General features: G+C 38.5%; 1 protein-coding gene and 1 pseudogene across 7 annotated transcripts in view; one reads left to right on the forward strand and one right to left on the reverse strand.

The window, feature by feature from the left end:
- The window catches only part of KCNIP4 (potassium voltage-gated channel interacting protein 4), a 1,107,330-nt gene that overhangs the window by 28,611 nt on the left and 1,057,955 nt on the right, over positions 1-20,764 (reverse strand). For all 7 annotated transcript variants that reach the window (XM_027600590.1, XM_027600587.2, XM_027600589.2 and 4 more), the window contains one exon: positions 149-218. In XM_027600590.1, the coding sequence (XP_027456391.1) occupies positions 149-218 (70 nt within the window). The remainder of the gene's footprint in view (positions 1-148; positions 219-20,764) is intronic.
- On the forward strand, positions 13,626-14,162 carry LOC113925911 (annotated as a pseudogene).

Raw genomic sequence — 20,764 nt, forward strand, 5'->3', positions numbered from 1 at the left:
GAAATTATATGCACTTGCATGTTGTGTATTAGTTCTTTTGCATAGCGATTAAAAATGTAGAATCATTCCATAAAAGATTAAGCCAAATTCAAGATTGCAAGCATAATTCTAATGGAGAGTACGTTAACAAGTCCACATTTACACTTACCTCCCTGTGGAAAGAACTGTGAGTATATCTCTTTGAAGGTTTCTTCATTAACAACACCACTGGGACATTCCTAAAGAAAGTGGTAGAGAAGCAATATGAGCAAAGTGTTCATAAAACTGATTTTTTGCACATTTTGAAACAGAACTGTCTACTGCACAAAGCTGTACCAAGGAAAGGGAACAATCCATCCGTTTTTCAAAGAGAATAAAAGCACACAATAAACTCTTCTTTGTTCCAGTTCTCATAGAATGAAAAAAAAATTACAGATGTAAAAATCTTTGCATATTATAAAATATTAAAGCTGGGCTGACACATGAAAAAACACACTGTTGCTTTTAAGAACACAAATGTTTATTATCAACAAAGTAAGAGGAAATTACATTGTTTTTCATATAGCAATGGTATTGCAAGATGCTTATGATGTGCTCTTTGCTGGATATTGGTGCCATGTTCCTCTGGCGATTTGCTGGACCCACATTATCTTTAGTTCAGTAAGAAAATGGTGTGCTCCATCTGGGAGTGGCCCAAGCAGGAATTACTAATTTCTGTTCCCAGTGTGTTCAGGAGTGCATAACAGCATGGTTTGTGACAAGTGACCTTGAGGGAGATAGGACTGCGAGATCTTTTTAACTTCTGGAGTGGAGGGTCTGAAAAGAAAGAGGCCTGAATGTAAAGAATTCCCATTTTTGTTCCATGGGTGGAGTTACTTTTTAAGACTGATGGATACTGACCTTGGGAACTCCACTAATGTTGGACCACTGACCTGGTGGGACAGAGGGCAAGGCTACCCACCCCAGAGTGGATCGGGCATTTTCTACAAAAGGAACTGAAATCTAAAATGTTAGAAGAGGTCTGTCTCAGTGCTGAAAAGGAGGACTAAGTAAGAGAATTGTAGACAAAGATGAGATCAAAACTTCCTCCACTCTCTGGAGTTAAAGAATGTTCTGGTCAGGAGTCTGAGGTGTAGAGACTAACAATCACGTAACAATCCGACATCAAGTCACATGTGGGATGTTAATTGTACGTTGACTGTGGGGAGGTGATACGCTCTGTCCAGTCTTTTTGAGTGGCTCCTCATGAACAGACAGACCCACCTTACCTGAGATCCCCTACGTTAGCTGTCATGGTACTCCCATGCTGCCTGGCTCTCCCCAGAATTCACTGGGGAACATCAGGGGTGTGCTAACTTCCCTGCCCTGAGACACAAATATTCTGCGTACTTTAAATTTGACACTGTTCCTGGGATCTTAAAAAAATCATTTGATGTGGTGTTAAAGCTTCTCTTAACCCTTAAAATCATTGCCGCCTCATGAATAAACTTGATTTATTAACTTGATCTTTCTTTATTCCAATGAGCCAGTTACTCACAACTATAAGGTAACTTACATGAGAAGTTTTCTATTTTCTCACTCATTGGTTTGAAAGGTAGGACCTTTGATATATGAACACAATTTAAAATAATGGCTTCCATGTGAAATTGTGTTTACAGAGCTTGTCAATGTATATTTCTCACATTTGATCATTATAATTGACCTATGACTGAGGGGTCTACATTCACTGAGGCAGAACTGGAGGTTCTGTGGTCACGTTCTAGCCAGTGGGGGGAGCTGGAATGTGGGCTTGAGACTCTGCAGATCACCTCAAGGTTTGGGATTAAATGATCTTTGTAAAAATAATGACTCCAAGGACCTAAGAGGATTGGAGCAAAGAAAAGGCAATCAAAAACAGATGAGAGGAAAAGCAAGCAAGCAAACTATACAGTTAATTTTATGTGTCAACTTGTCTGGGTCATGATGGCCAAGTAGTTGGTCAAATATTTTGGATATTTCTGTGGGGGAATTTTTGATGAGATTTACATTTAAATCAACAACATTTGAGTAAAGTTGATTGTTCTCCATAATTTGGGTGGGCCTCATCTAATCAGCTGAAGATCTAAATAGAAGAAAAGTTAATCTCCCCTGAACAAAAGGGAATCCCACAGCACACTACCTTCTGACCTGGTCTGCAACACTGGCTTTTCTTGGTTCTATGGCAGATGGTCTTTGGACTCGAACTACAAATTTTTCCTGAGTCTCCAACTTCTCTGCCTCGCCCATCAGATTTTGAACTGGCTAAACCTCCACAATCATGTAAGCCAATTACTTAGAATAAATCTTTTTCTGTATAGAGATACATCTACTGGTTCAGTTTCTCTAGAGAGTCCTAAGATATAAATGAATAAAGAACCACCAGCTATAACCTCAAAAGGAAAAAAAATGGCATGTATCTAGATAATCACTCAAAAGTTTTGACTACATGACTCTTAGTTGACAGCAACAGAACCAAATGCAAGAGCAAATAAGCACTTTGTAGTGAGCCTCTGGCACATGGAAATGGTGATTTATTGGCTATTTAACTCTGAGCCATCTGCTTGGGATAGTAAGAAGAGAACAGTTAGATGACTCTGCTATCAGGTGTGAAAGGTCAAGCTGGACACCTACCTGGGAGGTAAAATGAATCTTGCAAGAGGTGAAGATGGGAAATAAAGGGATATCTGCCCTCAACAAACTTGTCAGCTGCCTTTGATCTCTAGCCATGTTTGATAGATACATCTTATAATGTGAAATGAAATTTAGAAATTGTCTCAGATGTGTTTATATTCAATCACATGTCTGTGTCAGGCAAAAACCTCTCTGCCATCTGGAAGCTCCTGGCCAAGGTTTAGGGCGGTCAGTCTTACCAAGTGAACTTGTCTTTATCCATCTTGCATTCATTACATAAATTTACATCTTTAACCGATGCATATTGTATGCTTATTTTTCTAGAACTTTTCAAGAAAATGGTGCAGCTGCAATAAACCCATCAAAGGTCTTGCCCTCATGGGGCCTACATCCAAACAGAAGAAGAAAGTTCAAAAATAAGTCAAAAGAGATAAAAGTCCAGAGAGTGATGATCTTTTGTTTATTCTAAAGAGTTCTTATGGAAAAGCAATGCATTTTACTACCTTCAGGTGAGAAAAATGAACCAAATTCTATTGGACTCCAGAGATTTACAAAATGGTACAAATGATCTATTATCTAACTTTTCCCTCACCTCTTTTATGGAATAGTATCTCCACCTCTCCATCAAGAATGGATTTGATTAGGCTGTGTATACAGCCAAATGTATGCCATCAACAATATAGCTATATTAGGTTAACTCTTGCTGTAGTGAGGAGTAGCAAACAAGCCCCAAATATATAACAAGTTTAAGAGAATGTAGTGTATTTCTTGCTCATCTAACCATCTAACTTGATGGTTCTCCCCAGAGGCTTTAAGGGACTGAGGCTAATGAAAACTTGGCCATTATAGTGGGGCTTCTAAAGTCTCCATGAGGATCTCAAATCCAGAAGGAGAAAAGGACCCTTGAGGAGTGTCCATGGGAGCTGTTTATGGGCCAGGTCTTGAAGTGCAAAGTGCTACGCATAATTTCCACTCTCATTTTGTTGGTTAGAAATCATTTAATACATCCACCCTAAAAATAGAGAGGAGACTTGTTGCCCAGGAAGAAGACCAGACTGTGGATTTGGTGAATGGTTAGCAGTGTCTGTCTCAGAGGCTTATTTGAAAGATGCTCTATCTTACTGTCTTGAGGCATCTTATTATTTTTTTAACTTAACAATACATCCTGAACATTTTTCATGTCATTATTTTTAATGGCGGCCTAATTATGTGCCCAGTGAATTTAACATATTGTTGGCTATTGAGGGGATTTCAGCATTAGGGGACTACATAGGAATAAAATGTAATTAATAGTCTAGCACATACAGCTGATTGCACCTAGGGTTCTTTCTTTATGTCTAACCCAGAAGAAGAATCATAAGACCTAAAGGTTTAAGCGGTCATAAGGTTCTTCACATGCAAGACTGCACTGCTTTCCAGAAAGGCTGCACTGGTCTGTACCCCTGCCACATGTTTTTGAGAAATCTTCGCATCTAGATAGGCTACTGGCCAGAATCACATGGGGATTTGACATGTACCAAATCCCAAAAACAAACAGCAATAATTTGCTTCCTTCCTGAACCTAATCATCATTCTGAAAGTTACCAGAAAGCATCAGGGCATTTGCACGGATCCCTCCAAGGGATAAAGTGATGTGTTTGTTTTTCATGCAGACAAGGATGCTTTGAGGGCAATCTGCTGGACCATGTCACCACTGTCACAGCGGTTTACCGAGTGTGTATTCAAGGCCTTCTTACATAAAGTGTTTCTTTTAACATTTTCACTAACCCTGAAAGGTGGTGATTCTTTAGAGATGAGGAAAGTAAAGTTGAGAATTTAAAATTAAGAAACTTGTTGGAATCACAGTATTTCACAGAGCCACCCAATTGCTTGTTCTTTCAACAAATACTTATTTAGTACCTTCTATGCATCAGGCCACTGTTCTAGGCATTGAGGACACAAGACTGAGTTTAAAAGATTCCAGTTTGCTCTGATGGAATTTAAAGTTTAAAGTTTAGTGGAATCAAACTCATACTTCCCTGACCTTTAATTGCAATGTCTTGCCGTCTGGATTATTATCCTTTTCTTTTTTCTATTAGGACTGAAGGAGTGGTCCTCTGGTGAGCCATCCGTGAAAATACTTCCTTTGGGAAGACATGCAGTGTTTGTTTCCTCCCAGAGCCATCTGTCATGGTTGTGTTGAAGACAGCCCCATGTGAAAGGAAGCCATTCAATCAAAACCGGGGACATTGATTACAAATATACACACACGAACGCACATATATAGTGAAAGTGTACTCTGTGAGATTTGTGGAAAACGTTGTTAGCTTCTTTTTTTTTTTTTTTGAGAAATTATTGCCTTTCGTCCAGGAAGGGACTGCACACGTCTTCCTCATTACCATGTACAATTTACTCTAATTGTGAATGGCTTGACACTAAAGTGCTTAGGAAAAAGTTCCAGTTTTTAGGACAGGTTAAATGAACTACTTCATCAAACGTCAAGGAGTTGGAGTTTCCTGGCACTCTGCTGGCTGCCACATTAATCTGCTCTGACCAGCGAGTTTTCTTTATTGCTCCTTAAACCCTTCACCATGATATGATCAGGACACAATAAATGTAGAATGAGATTTTCTTAGCACATAACTGCCATACATTTGTCAGGTAGTGAAGACACTTGCCTTGTGGGGCCTTACAGATGCATTCCCTGGTGATCCTTTTCAGTTCTCTTATATAGGGCCATGATGCATGTGAGTGCCAAAATCCACTGTAAATGTACAGTGAATATTTTGCTACTGCTAATATCAATACTAATGAAGTAGTGCTTTTTATGGCAATTAACACAAGGATGATGATGATGGTGATCATGAGAAGGACTGTGATGATAAGCAGATACATGAGCACTTTCTATGATCCAAGCACTGTATTACATGCCTTACATGGATTATCTCCCATGAATGGATAGATGCTAGGATTATCTCCATTTTTCAGATGAGCAAGCAGCCTGAGAGAGAAACTGACCATTAGAAAGTGGCAGAGAGTCATCTCTTCATCAGAATCAGAAAACTTGAATGTTTAAGCAACTTTGGAGAAAACTTCGTTCAATGGCTTCATTTTAAAGGTGAAGAGATTGAGGCTGAGCTTGCGGAACGTGCCCCTTAGCCCCACGGTGGGCTGCTGAGCCTTACGTTGTGTCTGGGTTTCTCAAGGTCTAAGCTGATGCACGGACTTCAGAAACCCCTTCATGTCCAAACAATAGCTGGCATGTTCTGCCTGGCAGTATTAGAATAGTCTAGTGAAATGCTTCTGTTTCTGGGCTCTGGACTTAAGTAGAACTGGACTGAATCCTTGCTCTGCCACTTCAAAGCTGTATAGCTTCAGACAAATGGTTTAACCTGAGTCTTAATGTTCTCTCCTGGAGCATGGGGATAACTATTGACATCAGAGGGCTGTTACAAGAATCAATAAGATAATGTATGTTATGTGATTATCTTAACCCCCCTCTTTGCATATCCTATTTGCTCATTAATCAGAGTTGTTAGTACAGTAGTAATAATCTCAAATTTGGTAAGCAGAAATCCATTATACAGAGTTACTATAGCATTGTTGTAGCAACACCGGAGTTCAATGGTATTCATCAAAGCAGTTGAACCTACAATAGTGCAGGTCTGCTATAATGCAATGAGCCCATAAAGCAGATATGAGTCTTGCTTCCTCCTCTAACACTATAAACTGAATGAACTCCCTAATATCATCACAGTATACCTTCAAAGGCAGGGGAATCCTGCAATTATAAATGACAGCTGAGAAGAATTAATGGGCATCATACTGGAAGTAAACGTTAGTAGAAACCCAGCAAACTTTTATTCATTAATTTAAAGGAAAGCTTTCACTAGTAATGCTTACATGAGTACATTAGAAATACAGCAGTCCAGGGGTGCCTGGGTGCCTCATGTGGTTAAGTGTCTGACTCTTGGTTTTGTCTCAGGTCATGATCTCAGAGTCATGGGATTGAGCTCAGTGATGGGCTCTGTGCTCAGCAGGGATTCTGCTTGAGATTCTCTCCTTCTGCCCCTCCCTCCCCCAGCTTGCATGCACTCTTTTTCTCTCTAAAAATAAAAAAGAAATACAGCAGTCCATGAAAAGTGTTGGGAAAGTATCTCTGAAAGAAATCCATGCACGAATAGGAAATAGCTAAAGAAATTATTTTCTGAGGTGCATCGTGAGTCCTTATATGTTTACCTCACAAGAAAGCCTTTCAGTATTTCCTTGGAAGTTGTCAGAACTCTGGTAGAATGCTCTAGAAATGGTTGCAGTGATATGCAAATCAGATTCCTTTTCTCAGTGATATTTGTCCACTCCACTGGCTGCAATCTCCTCTTCCCATAAATCATCCTGCTCTGGTGTATGTCATCTCCTCAGGTTCAGGACTATTATTAAACATTTAGACATACCTCTTCAGGAATCCAAAGGAAGAAGTATGGTACAAAAATAGCATGAGAATAAACTAAAACTAAAAGGCCTTGTGAAAGAAATAGTTCTGTGGTGACCCTTTTATGATGTCTATGATGTCGTATTTTTAAGCATCCATATATTTCATCCACTCTTACATCCACTCCTGTTGCTAAGGAGGGTATACATGGTGGTGGTTGTGAGGAGCTTACACTGCAAATCCCAGGTTTCTACCAACAGAAATGTCATGCCATCCATGTTTTGCCCAATGCCTGTTCTTTCAGTTCTCCCTGACAAAGGAAGTAGACTGACACGTGTTTGAGCAGTAGCGCAAGCAGATTGTGGACAGAACTACCAAAGAGAACACAAAGGCTGGACACCAGACACTCAGCTCAGAGAAAAGAGAGCGGAAGACTCACATCACTACCCAAAGAAGGTGAGCATCCATTCATTCCTCTGGAAAGAAGACGGTGGCAGGTAAGTTGGCACTTCTTAGAAGAAGTTACCTTCTTAAGCAGTATAATTGTTAGTGACCATACTTACAGTGAGCTGTGTGCAAGTTCATAAGCAGGGACCAGCAAGCATCCTGGACACTTAGAAGAATGTGGGGCATTAACTCATGAGCTACACCAAAAGGAGACAGCTGAAGCAGACAAGGCAGGGAAAACAGGATTTCATGTGCGGTAGACTTCAGGGCTATTTATCATAAATGTATAAATCAAAGGATTAGCCCTTCAGTTTTCAGAGCATAAGAACTAGGAGCTAAGAACTAGAAGCTGTTTTAAATTTCTGTTCTTTTTTTAAAATTTAAATTCAATTAATTAACAATATAGTGTATTATTAGTTTCAGAGGTAGAGTTCAGTGACTCATCAGTCTTATATAATACCCAGTGCTCATTACAACATGTGCCATCCTTAATGTCCATCACCCAGTTACCCCATCCCCACACCTCCCACCCTTCCAGCAACCCTCATGTATACCACATGGACTCTATCCAATTATTATAGTTAAGATTCTGGTGTCTGCAGTGTCCCCAAATCAGATAAGAAGTCTCCTTACAGAGGATTCCTTAACAAGTGTATTTTTGTCTGGTTGTATTATTTGCTACAGATATATCATAACATTTGGGAAATATTGGCTTTTGTTTTCTTAATTTTCAAGATGTGAGCATATCAAGCTGAGTTATAATTTCATAGCCAAGACAACTTTTTATCCTTTGAGTTCTTCTTTCAGATTTTCAATTCATTAGTTGATTAAATTGTTAAAACACCCCACCACCTCCAGTAGGGATGACTTTCACAGACAGATAGAGTGAACTCACTGATACAATAAAAATGAAGGATGGAGTGTTTCATTTTCAGAGACCTGCAAGTGGAAAGCATGACCGGCTTCATATATTATTCCACCCTCTTTAATACCTAAACCAATTGGGAAAGCATAGGTTCTTCTAAATTAAATTCCATGCCCCACTTCCTTCTTTTGGAACGGGGTTGCTCAGAAAAGTCACTCTCTTAGTAGCATGAAAATTTAAACATGGCCTGCATTTCACACTTATGCGAGAATTTTTGAAAGTTTAAATGGTGCTATGCCACGACTTGTACTGCTAATGTCCCCAGATTCTGTATGTGGATTTCTCTGTTCCTCTTAGACTTGGTAAATACTCTGTAGGCAGGGACTGATCTTTATAGAGCCCAACAGTGTTTAGAACAGAGAGTATTACAAATGTTTATCTGAAATGGATAAACGTTTAACCAGCTCTTAGCTGCTTTTTTTTTTTTTTTTTAAGTAGGCTCTACACCCAACATGGGGCTTAAATTCACAACCTTGAAACTAAGAGTCACATGCTCTACCAACTGAGCCAGCCAGGTACCCCTTCAACCTGCTCTTAGCTTTTAAGAAATTAGAAAATAGGGGCACCTGAGTGGCTCAGTTGGTTAAGCATCTGCCCTTCAGCTCAGGTCATGATCCCAGCATCCTGGGATCGAGCCCCACATCAGGCTCCACGCTCAGCAGGGAGCCTGCTTCTCTTTTTCCCTCTGCCTGCATGTCTGCCTACTTGTGGTCTCTCTCTCTCTGTCAAATAAATAAATAAAATCTTTTTAAAATAAATTTGCTCTGGCAGCTTCTTTGAAAAACTTGTGGGCAAATTTTTGGAATGCCATACGCTCCGAAATACTTTTTTCCCTGTAATTTGTGTTCTTCTCTATTTAATTGTGCTGAGGAACATTTCTGATGCCTTGTGTTGTATTTTTTAAAAAGATTTATTTATTTATTTGGGAGGGGAAGGGGCAGAGACAGAGAGGGAGAGAGGGAGAATCTCCAGCAGACTCCCCACTGAGCATGGAGTCTGAAGCAAGACTCAATCTCAGGACCCTGAGATCAAGAGCCTGAGATCATAACCTGAGTAGAAACCAAGAATCTGACACTCAACCGACTCAGCCACCCAGGAGCCCCAGATGCCTTGTGTTGTATTATTCAAAGTCTCCATTTTCTCTTATGTATGTATCTCTGTCCCTAGCCACCACTAGAGACCATTAAATGGTTATGAAGAATTTTTGAGGTCAAAATCTTGGTTCCCCCCCCTACCCTCATCACTGTTTATCATAAACATGTTCATAGAAATTAAGAGGAAACCACCCGGGTCAGAATAAAACATTTCTTTTTTTTTTTTTTAAAGATTTTATTTACTTATTTGACAGAGAGAGAGACAGAGCGAGAGAGGGAACACAAGCAGGGGGAGGGGGAAAGGGAGAAGCAGGCTCCCCGCGGAGCAGGGAGCCCAATGCGGGGTTGGATCCCAGGACCCTGAGATCATGACCCGAGCCGAAGGCAGACGCTTAATGACTGAGCCACCCAGGTGCCCCAGAAGAAAACATTTATTTCAACAAGAATTTTAAAATCTTTACTGTATTCAACAATTGGGCTGTAAAAAGCTCATTTAAATAAGAGGATTGGCCTTAGTTTTCAGAGCATAAAAGCTGATCACTAAGAACTAGAACTGGTTATAAATTTCTGTTTTCTTTTTTTAATTTAAATTCAGTTAATTAACATACAGTGTATTATTAGTTTCAGAGGTAGAGTTCAATGATTCATCAGTTGCATATAATACCCAGTGCTCATTACATCACGTGCCCTCCTGAATGCCCATCACCCAGTTACCCCCTCTCCCCACCCACCTCCCCTCCAGCAACCCTCAGTTTGTTTCCTATAGTTAAGAGTCTCTTATCGTTTGTCTCCCTCTCTAATTTCCTCATTTTATTTTTCCTACCTTCCCATATAATCCTTTGTTTTGTTTCTTAAATTCCACATATGAGTGAGATCATATGATAATTGTCTTTCTCTGATTGACTTATTTTGCTTAGCACAATACCCTCTAGTTCCATCCATGTCATTGCAAATGGCAAGATTTCATTTTTTTTGATGGCTGAGTAATATTTCATTATATATGTATACCATATCTTCTTTATCCATTCATCTGTTGATGGACATCTGGGCTCTTTCCATAGTTTGATTATTGCGGACATTGCTGCTATGAACATTGGGGTGCAGGTGCCCTTTCAGATCACTGCATTTGTATCTTTGGGGTAAACACCTAGTAGTGCAATTGCTGGGTTAAGTTTCTATTCTAATGTCATTTATTTTCTTCCAGTCTAAGTTTCCTCACCTGTAAAATGACCTCTAAGAAATACTGACATCACATGTAAAAAACAATAGAAAATTAAAATAGTGTATAAAAAAGAAAAACTTTAAAAACTGGATACAACCAACATGATGGGTCTATTTTGCTGCTTCCAAAATTTGCATTAAGAAACTTCTGCATTCTCTAATACACTCTTTGGGCTAAATATAAATTTTATATTGAAAAAAAATTGGCGAAAGACTTCCCTCCTTAATATTGGAAAAGACACAAGTGCTGGGTGATAATCAAGATTCAGTTCAGTTGTTTGAGTGTGAGGGTACAGGCACACTCTGAGCCCAGTGAGGTTCCCCAGTCACCCAGGGTGATGGAGAAATCCCAGGCACAAGGCAAATTTTCTCTGCACCTCAAACTCTCTTTTCCAACTCTAAGGAAGAGGGAAATTACATGAGATTTATAGCCAAAAAAAAAAAAAAAAAAAAGGAAAAGAAAAGAAGAGAAAGAAAGAAAAGAAAAAAATCTCAAGTTCCAGCTCTACTAACAAAGAAATCATTGAAATGTTCAGCCTCTTGAGTCTTAGTCTATAAAATGTAGAATGTAATAGAATTTTACAGTGAGGAAATGATAACTCATCTACAATATGTATATAAAGATCCTAACAATATTCTAGAAACTCTACAAATGTTGATGTCTTTTAATATTCTCAAGTCACTTATGCTGATTGTGCAGAAATGAAGTTGCTCAAATTTTGTAGGAAAAGCCTTTCTGGGATCGGGCCCAAGTCCTAAACCTTTATTAGAATGCATGTAGTTATTTGATTTAAAGAGTCTTCAGAAAAAGATTTCCCCAACTTTATGCAAAGAGAGGGTTCATTTGGTCAAAACTCATTTTGTCAATTACAACAGAGTTAAGTTCTGCAGGTATCCAAAACCACTGGGGTTGAGAGGGAAAGACAACAGTGACCGAAGAGAAGTCCCATATATTAGTTCTATTGTTGCACAAAAAATTGTTCAAAACTTAGTGACTTAAGACAACACAAGTTTATTATCTCAGTTCTGTGGGGCAAGAGTCTGTCAGCGCTCAGCTCTGTTCTTTACTCAGGGTCTCACACTCAACATGTTAGCTGACTGGTTCTCTTGTGAACCTGGCCATGTTCCTCCTAGCTCATTCAGATTATTGGCAGGATTTTGTTTCTCTTGGTTGTAGGACTGAGGTCCCCATTACATGGTGGACTATTAGCTGGATGCCTTTCTCAGTTTTCTTCTCACAAGTTCTGATTTCACTTATCTTTTAAAGGGCTCATGTGAATAGATCAGACCCACAAGGATGATCTCTGTATCTTAAGTTCAACTGATACAGGACTTTAATTACACCTGTAAAATCTCTTTAAGGTGATACCTCGATTAGTGTTTGGTTGAATAACCAGGAGACAGGAATCATGAGTGGGCCATCTTTAGAGGTCTGAAAACTACAGTCTGCTTCTTCTCAATATGAGTTGACCTCGGTTTTCATAGCAGTTTCTGTTTGTCTTTTCTATAGTAAAATTCACTACTTGGAACCCTAGTTTACCTAGATTTGAAAGGAATCCATCTTGTCAAGGCTGTGTTCAGGAGTGCACAGGACCAGCATTGACTGCAAAATTGAATATTCTTTTCATGATTGCTATGAAGCAATATTGCTATGAATCGTATTCCATATGCTGAGGGGTGTCCTGTCTTTATTCTTTTCTGCTCTATATCATCAAGGTCATTATGCAGATTTTATGAATTGATCAAATCACTTTCAAATTGGCATGACATCAGCCTACTGATACTGGAAAAAGAAAACACAACTGAATAAAAAAATTCCACTTAAAAGAATCGTGCAATGTTTCAGTTGGAAAGAATAAAACACCAATATGATGATATACATGTACATCCACCACACATATATATTTATGTGTATATATATATATATATATATATATATATAATTATAAGAAGATGTGTTTTTCTGCAGCTTTGCAGCATCTTATTCTCAGTCTCCTTTTCCTGACCTACTGCATTGGTTAGATTCTGGCTCTTTGATCACTTTACTGTGCCTCTCTTCTCTTGGCTTCTTATGTGAGATCATACCTTTTCCTCATTGTGTAAGCCATTTTTATTTATTGGTTTTCAGTTACTTACAGTCAAAAACACTCTAACATATGCAATGACCCTGTTGTCATTTTATTATATCTTTCAACAGAGTGGGAAAATGGAAATGAGCTCACTTTATTGTTTACTGACAAATTCGGTGGAAGTTCTGCTGGACAAAGAAGTATAATCTATGAGATTGCATATGGGTGTGTCTATGTATGTAGATACAGTTGATTTGACTTGTCTAGATTGTAGAAAAATCTGTTCTAAGATATTTTCAGCTTTGAGGGAATGCAGAGGTTGCAGGATGAATAAAAGTAGCAGTTAATGATCACCCATGGTATGCTGGGCACTGAGCCAGCTTCTGTAGGAGATGAGTGTTCTCATTAAGTCCTCATAATAAGCAAAAGAAGTAGATATTTTCTTACATGGTATGTGAGAAATGAGCTCAGAGAGGTTTAAGAAACTTCCCTAAGGTCAAGCAGATATTCAGCCATAGGACTGGGATTTGAACCCGCGTTTGGCTATAAAGTTCTTGTATCTTACTAAGTTGCCTCCATGAAAGACTATAGAAAAGAAAAATAATATTGAATATTCTTTTCATGACTGAAAAGAATATTTTACCCAATATTTTTCAAATCTATTAATTCACACTCAAAAAAGGAAAACCATTAATCATTTATTCAACAAATATTCCCAGGTCAGCAAACATGGTCCCCACCCATTTGGAGCTTACGGTCCAGGGGGAAGACAAACATTCTTCAAATATTCACACAAATAAATTCATATTAAAACCCATTAGGCCAGGCAGCGGAGTCCATCGGCAATGGCCTCTAACTTTAAGAAGGCAAGCATGGCATCATCTGCCCAGCGAAAAAAGGGTGAGTCCTAAGCCAGAGCTTACTGAAGAGCAGAAACAGGAAATCCGGGAAGCTTTTGATCTCTTTGATGCTGATGGAACTGGGACCATAGATGTTAAGGAACTTAAGGTGTCAATGAGGGCACTGGGCTTTGAACTCAAGAAAGAAGAGATCAAGAAAATGATAAGTGAAATTGATAAGGAAGAGGCAGGAAAAATGAACTTTAGTGACTTTTTGACTGTGATGACTCAGAAAATGTCTGAGAAAGATACCAAAGAAGAAATTCTGAAAGCTTTCAAGCTCTTCAATGATGATGAAACTGGGAAGATATCATTCAAAAATCTAAAGTGTGTGGCCAAGGAGTTGGGTGAGAACCTCACTGATGAGGAGCTACAGGAAATGATCAGCTACTCGAAGCTGATCGAGATGGAGATGGAGAAGCCAATGGGCAGGAGTTCCTGCGCATCATGAAAAAGACCAGCCTTTACTAAAATCAGCCTCTTCTTTTCATATTGTGTGAAACCTGGGTTTTGGGAACATAAACTATTTTCTCCTACTGACCTCCCTGTATAACTTTAGTAGCAATCTTGAATCTCTTTTAGGTATTTGAAAGTGTTCTTTGACATGTAAGTTCTTTGTAAGGTGGCCTGCTGATGGCTTCAATTCCCCAGAGCAAAACAAAAGCACATTAGGGTGGTGAAAAGGGTTTTAAAGCTTTCACCTACCTGCATTTCTGCCTTGTATCACCTCACTCTTATCATGGCTACCCCAGAACGACTTCTTAGACAAGCACATGTTGTATCCATGCCACCAGAAGCAGGGGGAATCTGTTATAACTGACACCTGAGTGCAGCTTTCTCTTTTATAAAACCCAGTGAACGTACGTGCATTTGGATGTGTGTTTATGCTATTTGTTTTGTCTTAAAAATAAAGGCTTTCTTATTAAAAAAAAAAAAAACCCATCAGAGCAAAACAGCATGAAAAATCTAACTGCTTTTCATAAATTAATTCAAATGTCACAGGTGAGGAGATGCAGGACAGCCATTTCATTTGCTTTCATGAGGAAGGTATAGGACACGGTCAAACCCAGCCCTCAAATACATCTTATTATATATTCCTTTCTTGTTCTTAATTCTGAGAAAAGAATTCTTTGTCCCTCTCTTAGGTACTTGCTTCTCAGCAAGCTGCTGTTTCAGGAGCAGCCCTGAGTCTCTGGAGCTTAGCTACAAGTCAGAGGAATGTTTGTTCTGTTTAACTAAATTCTGTTTACTGCAAATACCTAAGAAGTCTTACCCTTCTTTGCCTCCAGTGATTCTTCAGAGGCTCTTCTCTAAAGGCGACAATTAGCAAGGGTCACTGCCCGGGAGGACAGCCCTGCCTTGACTTGCAATGCTTCTAGGTTCCCCACTGTGGGCACAATGGCTCAGAAGGAGACTGGGGACCTACCTGGTTACTCTGTCAGCTGCCCGGAGAGCTTCCAAGGGGTCTCCAGAGCTCAGGTGATGCGCCAGATCCGCTAGCCGGCCTCAAACATTCTGAGTGTTTTATTACAACATTGAGGCACAAGGGGGCAGCAGTGTCCTCCCTGAGAGCAGGAAATCTGATTTCTAGTTCATACTCCGAGAGTTCTTTCTCTAAACTTGTTATTGGTGTAAGTATGAGTAGATTTCTTTCCAGAAAGATATTTTCCCTTTATGAAAGGGGACTGTGAGCTCCTGTTCCCGAATTTGGTATGTAGAATTTCATTTTTTTTTAAGTAGGCTCTTCACCCAGCGTGGAGCCGAATGTGGGGCTCAAACTCATGACTGAGATCAAGAACTGAGCTGAAACCAGGAGTCAAACACTTAACAAACTGAACAACCCAGGCGCTCCCCAAATTAGGTATATAGGAACATTAACTATTTCAGGGAAAGGGGCCCAGAAACTATTAACTGCTCTACTCTGGAAATTATAGTTGGAGTAAATCAGCCTAAAATTACAATCTCTTTTTTGGCAGTTGAGCCACCCCTAATTTTAGTCATTAAAAATCTATAGGTTGTAGGTCTAAGGAAACAAGTAAATAAGCAAGACAACAACAAAAATCCCAAGTCTGAAATTCAAATAAATTTGCTTTTAAGTGCATGTGTGTTCTGAAGTCAGATTGCTTGGGTTTGCTTGGCTATATTACTGGGGAAAATTTTAAATCTTTAAAACAGAAATAATGATAATACTTATCTTGGAGTTATTATGAGGTTTAAATAATGATAACCCATATACAATGTTTAGTACAATATCTGGCATTAACTGTGATGAAGATGATTTCTATAACAGTGGGGGTGATTATTACGACCCTGTTCAGTTTTTGTTATTTTTTAACTTAAAGGAGGATGTTAGATCCTTACTAAATACTTTCTGTTTATTTAATCATAAATCAATCTTCCTTTTTCTTGTTCTAAATTGTTCTAAATTGTAGTCTCTGGAATTTCTAGCCCCTGACTTAAAATCCACTCATATCACTAGTTTTGGGACTTCGAATGGGTTAACTTCTGCAAGCCTGGGTTTTCCCATCATTCATTTATTCATCAAATATTTTTGAAAACATATTATATGTCAGAGAGTGTAGTAAGTGTTGGGGATAAACAATCAACAGGACAGACAAAGCCCTCTGGGGAGTTTGGAATCTACCAGAGAAGGCACACATGAAACGAGGAGCTCCAGAGATGATCATTTAGCTAGAGTAGTGGTAAGTGCTCCAGAGGAAGAATGGGAGACCAGTCTAATGCAGGAAAGGTTACAAGGAAGACCTTCTTGAAGAAGTCACACTTAAGTGACTTTTAAGCAGTGACCTGAAGGATGAGAAGGATGAGAAGTTCACAAGAGCTGGGGGAGAGGTCAAGGGCATATGCAAATCCTGGCATGAGTTCAAGTCATAGTGATAGTCTCAGCCCTAGTTAGTTAATTCCTGGCCCACTAGACATGTCAAGGATCGAGGTCTTTACCATTCATGTGATGAGGATAATATACCTGTTTTATAGAGCTATGGAGAGAATTAAGTGATCCTTTACACAAAGTGCCCAGTAAAAGGGCAAATCACATTCTACACAATCAACATTGCTTTGTTTCTTTTTCTGTCCTACCAGAGCTGAATATCTAACTTTGGTATATTATTTATCCAGTACATAATTATTTAGCATCTACTACAGTGTATGAGGTTCTCTGCTTAAGCTGAATAAACAGAAGAGGAAAAAACAGACATGGTCTTGCTCTGGTGGAGGTTTTCCACCAATCAGCTACTATGGTCTTTGTGTGGGTGAATTTATTTCACCCGAACAAGAGTTTCAACATAGCTGAGGATTAAGTTCTCTTGTTCCCATCTCCATAACTGAAAGAAAAGCAAACACACAGAATAAACTCTCATTGCCATGGATTACACTGCAAATAATTTAGGATTATTACTTTGTAGGAGGAGTTTCTGCATCTTTCTTTACTTTTGAAAATAATTAATAATAATGATGATGATAATTTCTACAATGCATACTTGTACACAGTGCACCTGATTAGGATGGATACTTTATACTATTATAAGTGCTAATGAGGCCTCAATGATACTGTGTTAGGAGCTAGCATCCTTCCAGAGGGTTGGAAGTCCAGCACCCTAGTAGATGTAGCTCTACAGATATGTTTACCCTGATAACTGAAGTAGTTTAACTTTTATTATATTTAATATATTAAGTATTACACATATATTTATTTAATATATAAAAATCTTGACTTCTCAAAAGTATTCCAGGCATAGAAAAGAATCATCAAATCACAAAAACTACCACTTTTACTCTTCATTTATATCTACACACTTTTTATTTTTAGAGCTTGTCAATATTCAAGACATTTATTTTGCAAATATGGTAAAGGCATTATTTCAATCAGCAAGAGATCCTCTTCAAAACTCATGTTATATAAGTTTGTGATAATTTTTATTCTCTCTAGTGAGGCATAAAGCTACAGGCTTTATGTTCTTGCCACATAATGAAGTAAAAACAATACATGTTTTATTTAGTATCTTACAGATGTTTTCATTTTCTTGTTCATCAGCTGTTAACCTTACTGCTTCCCAGAGAGAGATAAATGTTAGATTTAAATTATGGGAGATTTATCTCAAGTCTTCTCTGGGTTTTGTTGTTGTTGTTGTTTTATGTGTGTTTTTTGTTCGTTTGTTTTGTTATTTTTGTTGGAAGATGAGAAGTCTAGGATGGTTTGGCCTCTATATAACCTCTCAAAATATTCTAGACATCTCTTGTTTTTTCACAGCCTAACATACCTAGTAAGATAAGGAATGTTTCCTCTGGTAGTTAAAATGCACAGTTGAAAAAGAACACTTTTCCCCAGAGAACTGGGATAATTGTATTTTATCTATCATTTCTAATTATATTTTCATTCTTATAACTAATTTTGTCCTTCTTTAAGAATTATTTCCTTGATTCTATGACCGGAAAATGATTTGTCACATCTTTCCATAAGTGTTTGATTTTTGCATTTCTCCATTTTATGGCTCTGTGTCAGGCACCGTAAGCAAAGTAATCCAGGTCATTACTTCAGAATAAAATATGAACTAAATATTGTAGAGTATAAATTATTCACTGAGAGCACAGTTAGTACCTGTATTATGATTTCTTCATTTTGTGACTATTATAGAGAGTAATTTTGAATGAATGGAGGCATTATTCTTTAAGATCAGAATGCAGACAGATAGACTTTCTTTGGTGGGGGGATGTGGAGGGAAGTGAGTTATGGGGAAAAGATGGAAAGATGGATTAGTGCTGTTTCTGACAAATTGAAGTTTGAAGTATCTGATGGACATCTAGGGGGAAATAGAGAGTCAACAATCAGGAATCAGTCTGGGGCTCAGGTAAGAGTTCTAAGCTTATATCTATGGATTTATGTGCCTTTAGCACAAAAAATCAGGGAGCTAAATACACTGTCTTGGGGAACAGCAACATTTAAGAGATGGGCATAGGAGGAGTGGTCCAAAAAGGAGTAGTCAGAGAGGTACAAGGAGAAGCAACAGATAGTGATGTCAAAGGAACAAAGGACATTCAAGGAGCTCATGGCTTCTAGGTCCAGACTCAGCAGAGCTCAGTTCGGTCTCAAGACGTCATGAGAAAGAGGGGATAAAAGCATAGACTCTGGAACTGGACTGCATAGGCTTAAATTCAGGCTTTACTATTCATACTATCTGTGTTGGCTTGGGCAAGTTTATTAACTTCTCTGTGCCTTAGCTGCCTTATCTGTAAAATGGGACTAATAGTAATAGTCTTACCCCATAGAATTTATATAAAGATAACACTGGCCAGTATTTATAAAACCTTAGACCAATCTTTGGTTCATAACATACACTAAATACATTTACTAAATTTAAATCAAGCAATTAATTAATTTCAAGACTGGAAAGTATTCAATACATTTGCAAAGGAAAAAGAGTGTGACACACATAACTGAGTATAGGGGAAACTGGGGAAATTTAAATGAAATCAATGGGGACCTTCAGTGTCAGTGTCTTGATTGTGATAGTGCACTACAGTTTTGTAAGATGTTATTGTTAGAATAAAATGGTAGAGAGGGGACCTCTTTGCAGTGTGTCTTGCAACTGCATGTGAATCTACATTTATCTCAAAATAAAGGGTTCAATTTTTCAAAAACACTCATAACCATGAAAAAAAGTTTTGACCTAAGGAAGAACAGTTTAGGTGACATAGGAGGGACAAAGCTTATAGCTAGGGATTAGGTTGGAGGTGAGATATTATAGACTGAGTTTTGGTCATTCTTTTAGCAATTGTGTAAGAACAGTGTAAGAATAAAAATTGCCAACAGAGAGGCCAGTGTCTGCAGATAAGTATTGTTGTTTGTAATGGTTTGGAGTATGTACTCTTACATATTTTTCTAAGTGTGTAAGAGACTTGAGTAGTTTTAGAGGACATAAGGAAGCAGCCAGAAGAGACAGGGGTTTGGGGAGAAATTAGAGATACAGAATAACGAGGGAGCAAGATATCAAAAGGAGTGGGATTAAGAATACAGGGAAAATGGAACATTCTTTTGTATTGGAAAGAAGAAGACAGTAAATAAATATAAATCAAGTGCCAACTATGTACTAGACCTTGTTCTAGGAATTGAGGATGCGGTGGTGATTGTCCATAATTTTCTGTGAGAAAACAGATGCTTTTGTAGATGCATTTATTGATGGAATCAGGAGAGTTTTAAATGATGTAAAGGTATTTAATTTTAGCTAAGTATAGCTGGAGAGACATTTGATTATGGATAAGTAAAGGGGATATCAAATTGGGTATAAAACTTGTGAATTAATGGTGACTCTTATGCCTCTGATTTTCTCCTTCTGGCAAGTAGTAGAAGAGTAAAAAGATATTGGTTGACCTCAGAGTTGGCTTTTGCTATACTGACATTACAATAGGTTAAAAAATGGTTCCCCAAAAGATATACTTACTCTAAATCCTGGAAACTGTGAATATTACCTTATATTTTAAAGATGTGATTACTTTAAGAATCTTGAGATAGTGAGATTATACTGAATTACCCAAGTGGGCTCTACATGCCATCACAAATGTCCTTATAAGACTGAAGCAGAGAGATTTGATTCACATGCAGATGGGGAGGTGATGTGAAGATGCAGCAGAGAGATACTCGTCCTAAAAATTGGAGTGATGCAGGCACAAGCCAAGGAACGCTGGCACCCGCCAGAAGTTGGAAGAGGCAAGGAACAGATTTTCCCCTAGAGCCTCTGGAAAGAACTTCTTGATTTTGGCTCAATGTTATTGATTTCAGACTTTTGGCCTCCAGACTGTGGCAGAAAAATTTCTGTTGTTTTAAGCCACCTTATTTGTGGTATTTTGTTAAGGTAGTCATAAGAAATCAACACAGGTATGATCATAGAACAAGAGTAAAGGAGCAGGAATGCTTCAGAGGTGTTTCATGTGATCAAAGCCATATGGTCTAGATTAATGTGGAGCCAGTGAGACTATAGCAGGGATGGTGACGACAGTACTCTGGTTTTTAAAGTCAGTAAGCAGGAGGTAGTGGGAGACAGGGCCCAAGGCATTCAAAC

The sequence above is a fragment of the Zalophus californianus genome, chromosome 2 (assembly GCF_009762305.2).
Source record: "Zalophus californianus isolate mZalCal1 chromosome 2, mZalCal1.pri.v2, whole genome shotgun sequence".
NCBI lineage: Eukaryota > Metazoa > Chordata > Mammalia > Carnivora > Otariidae > Zalophus > Zalophus californianus.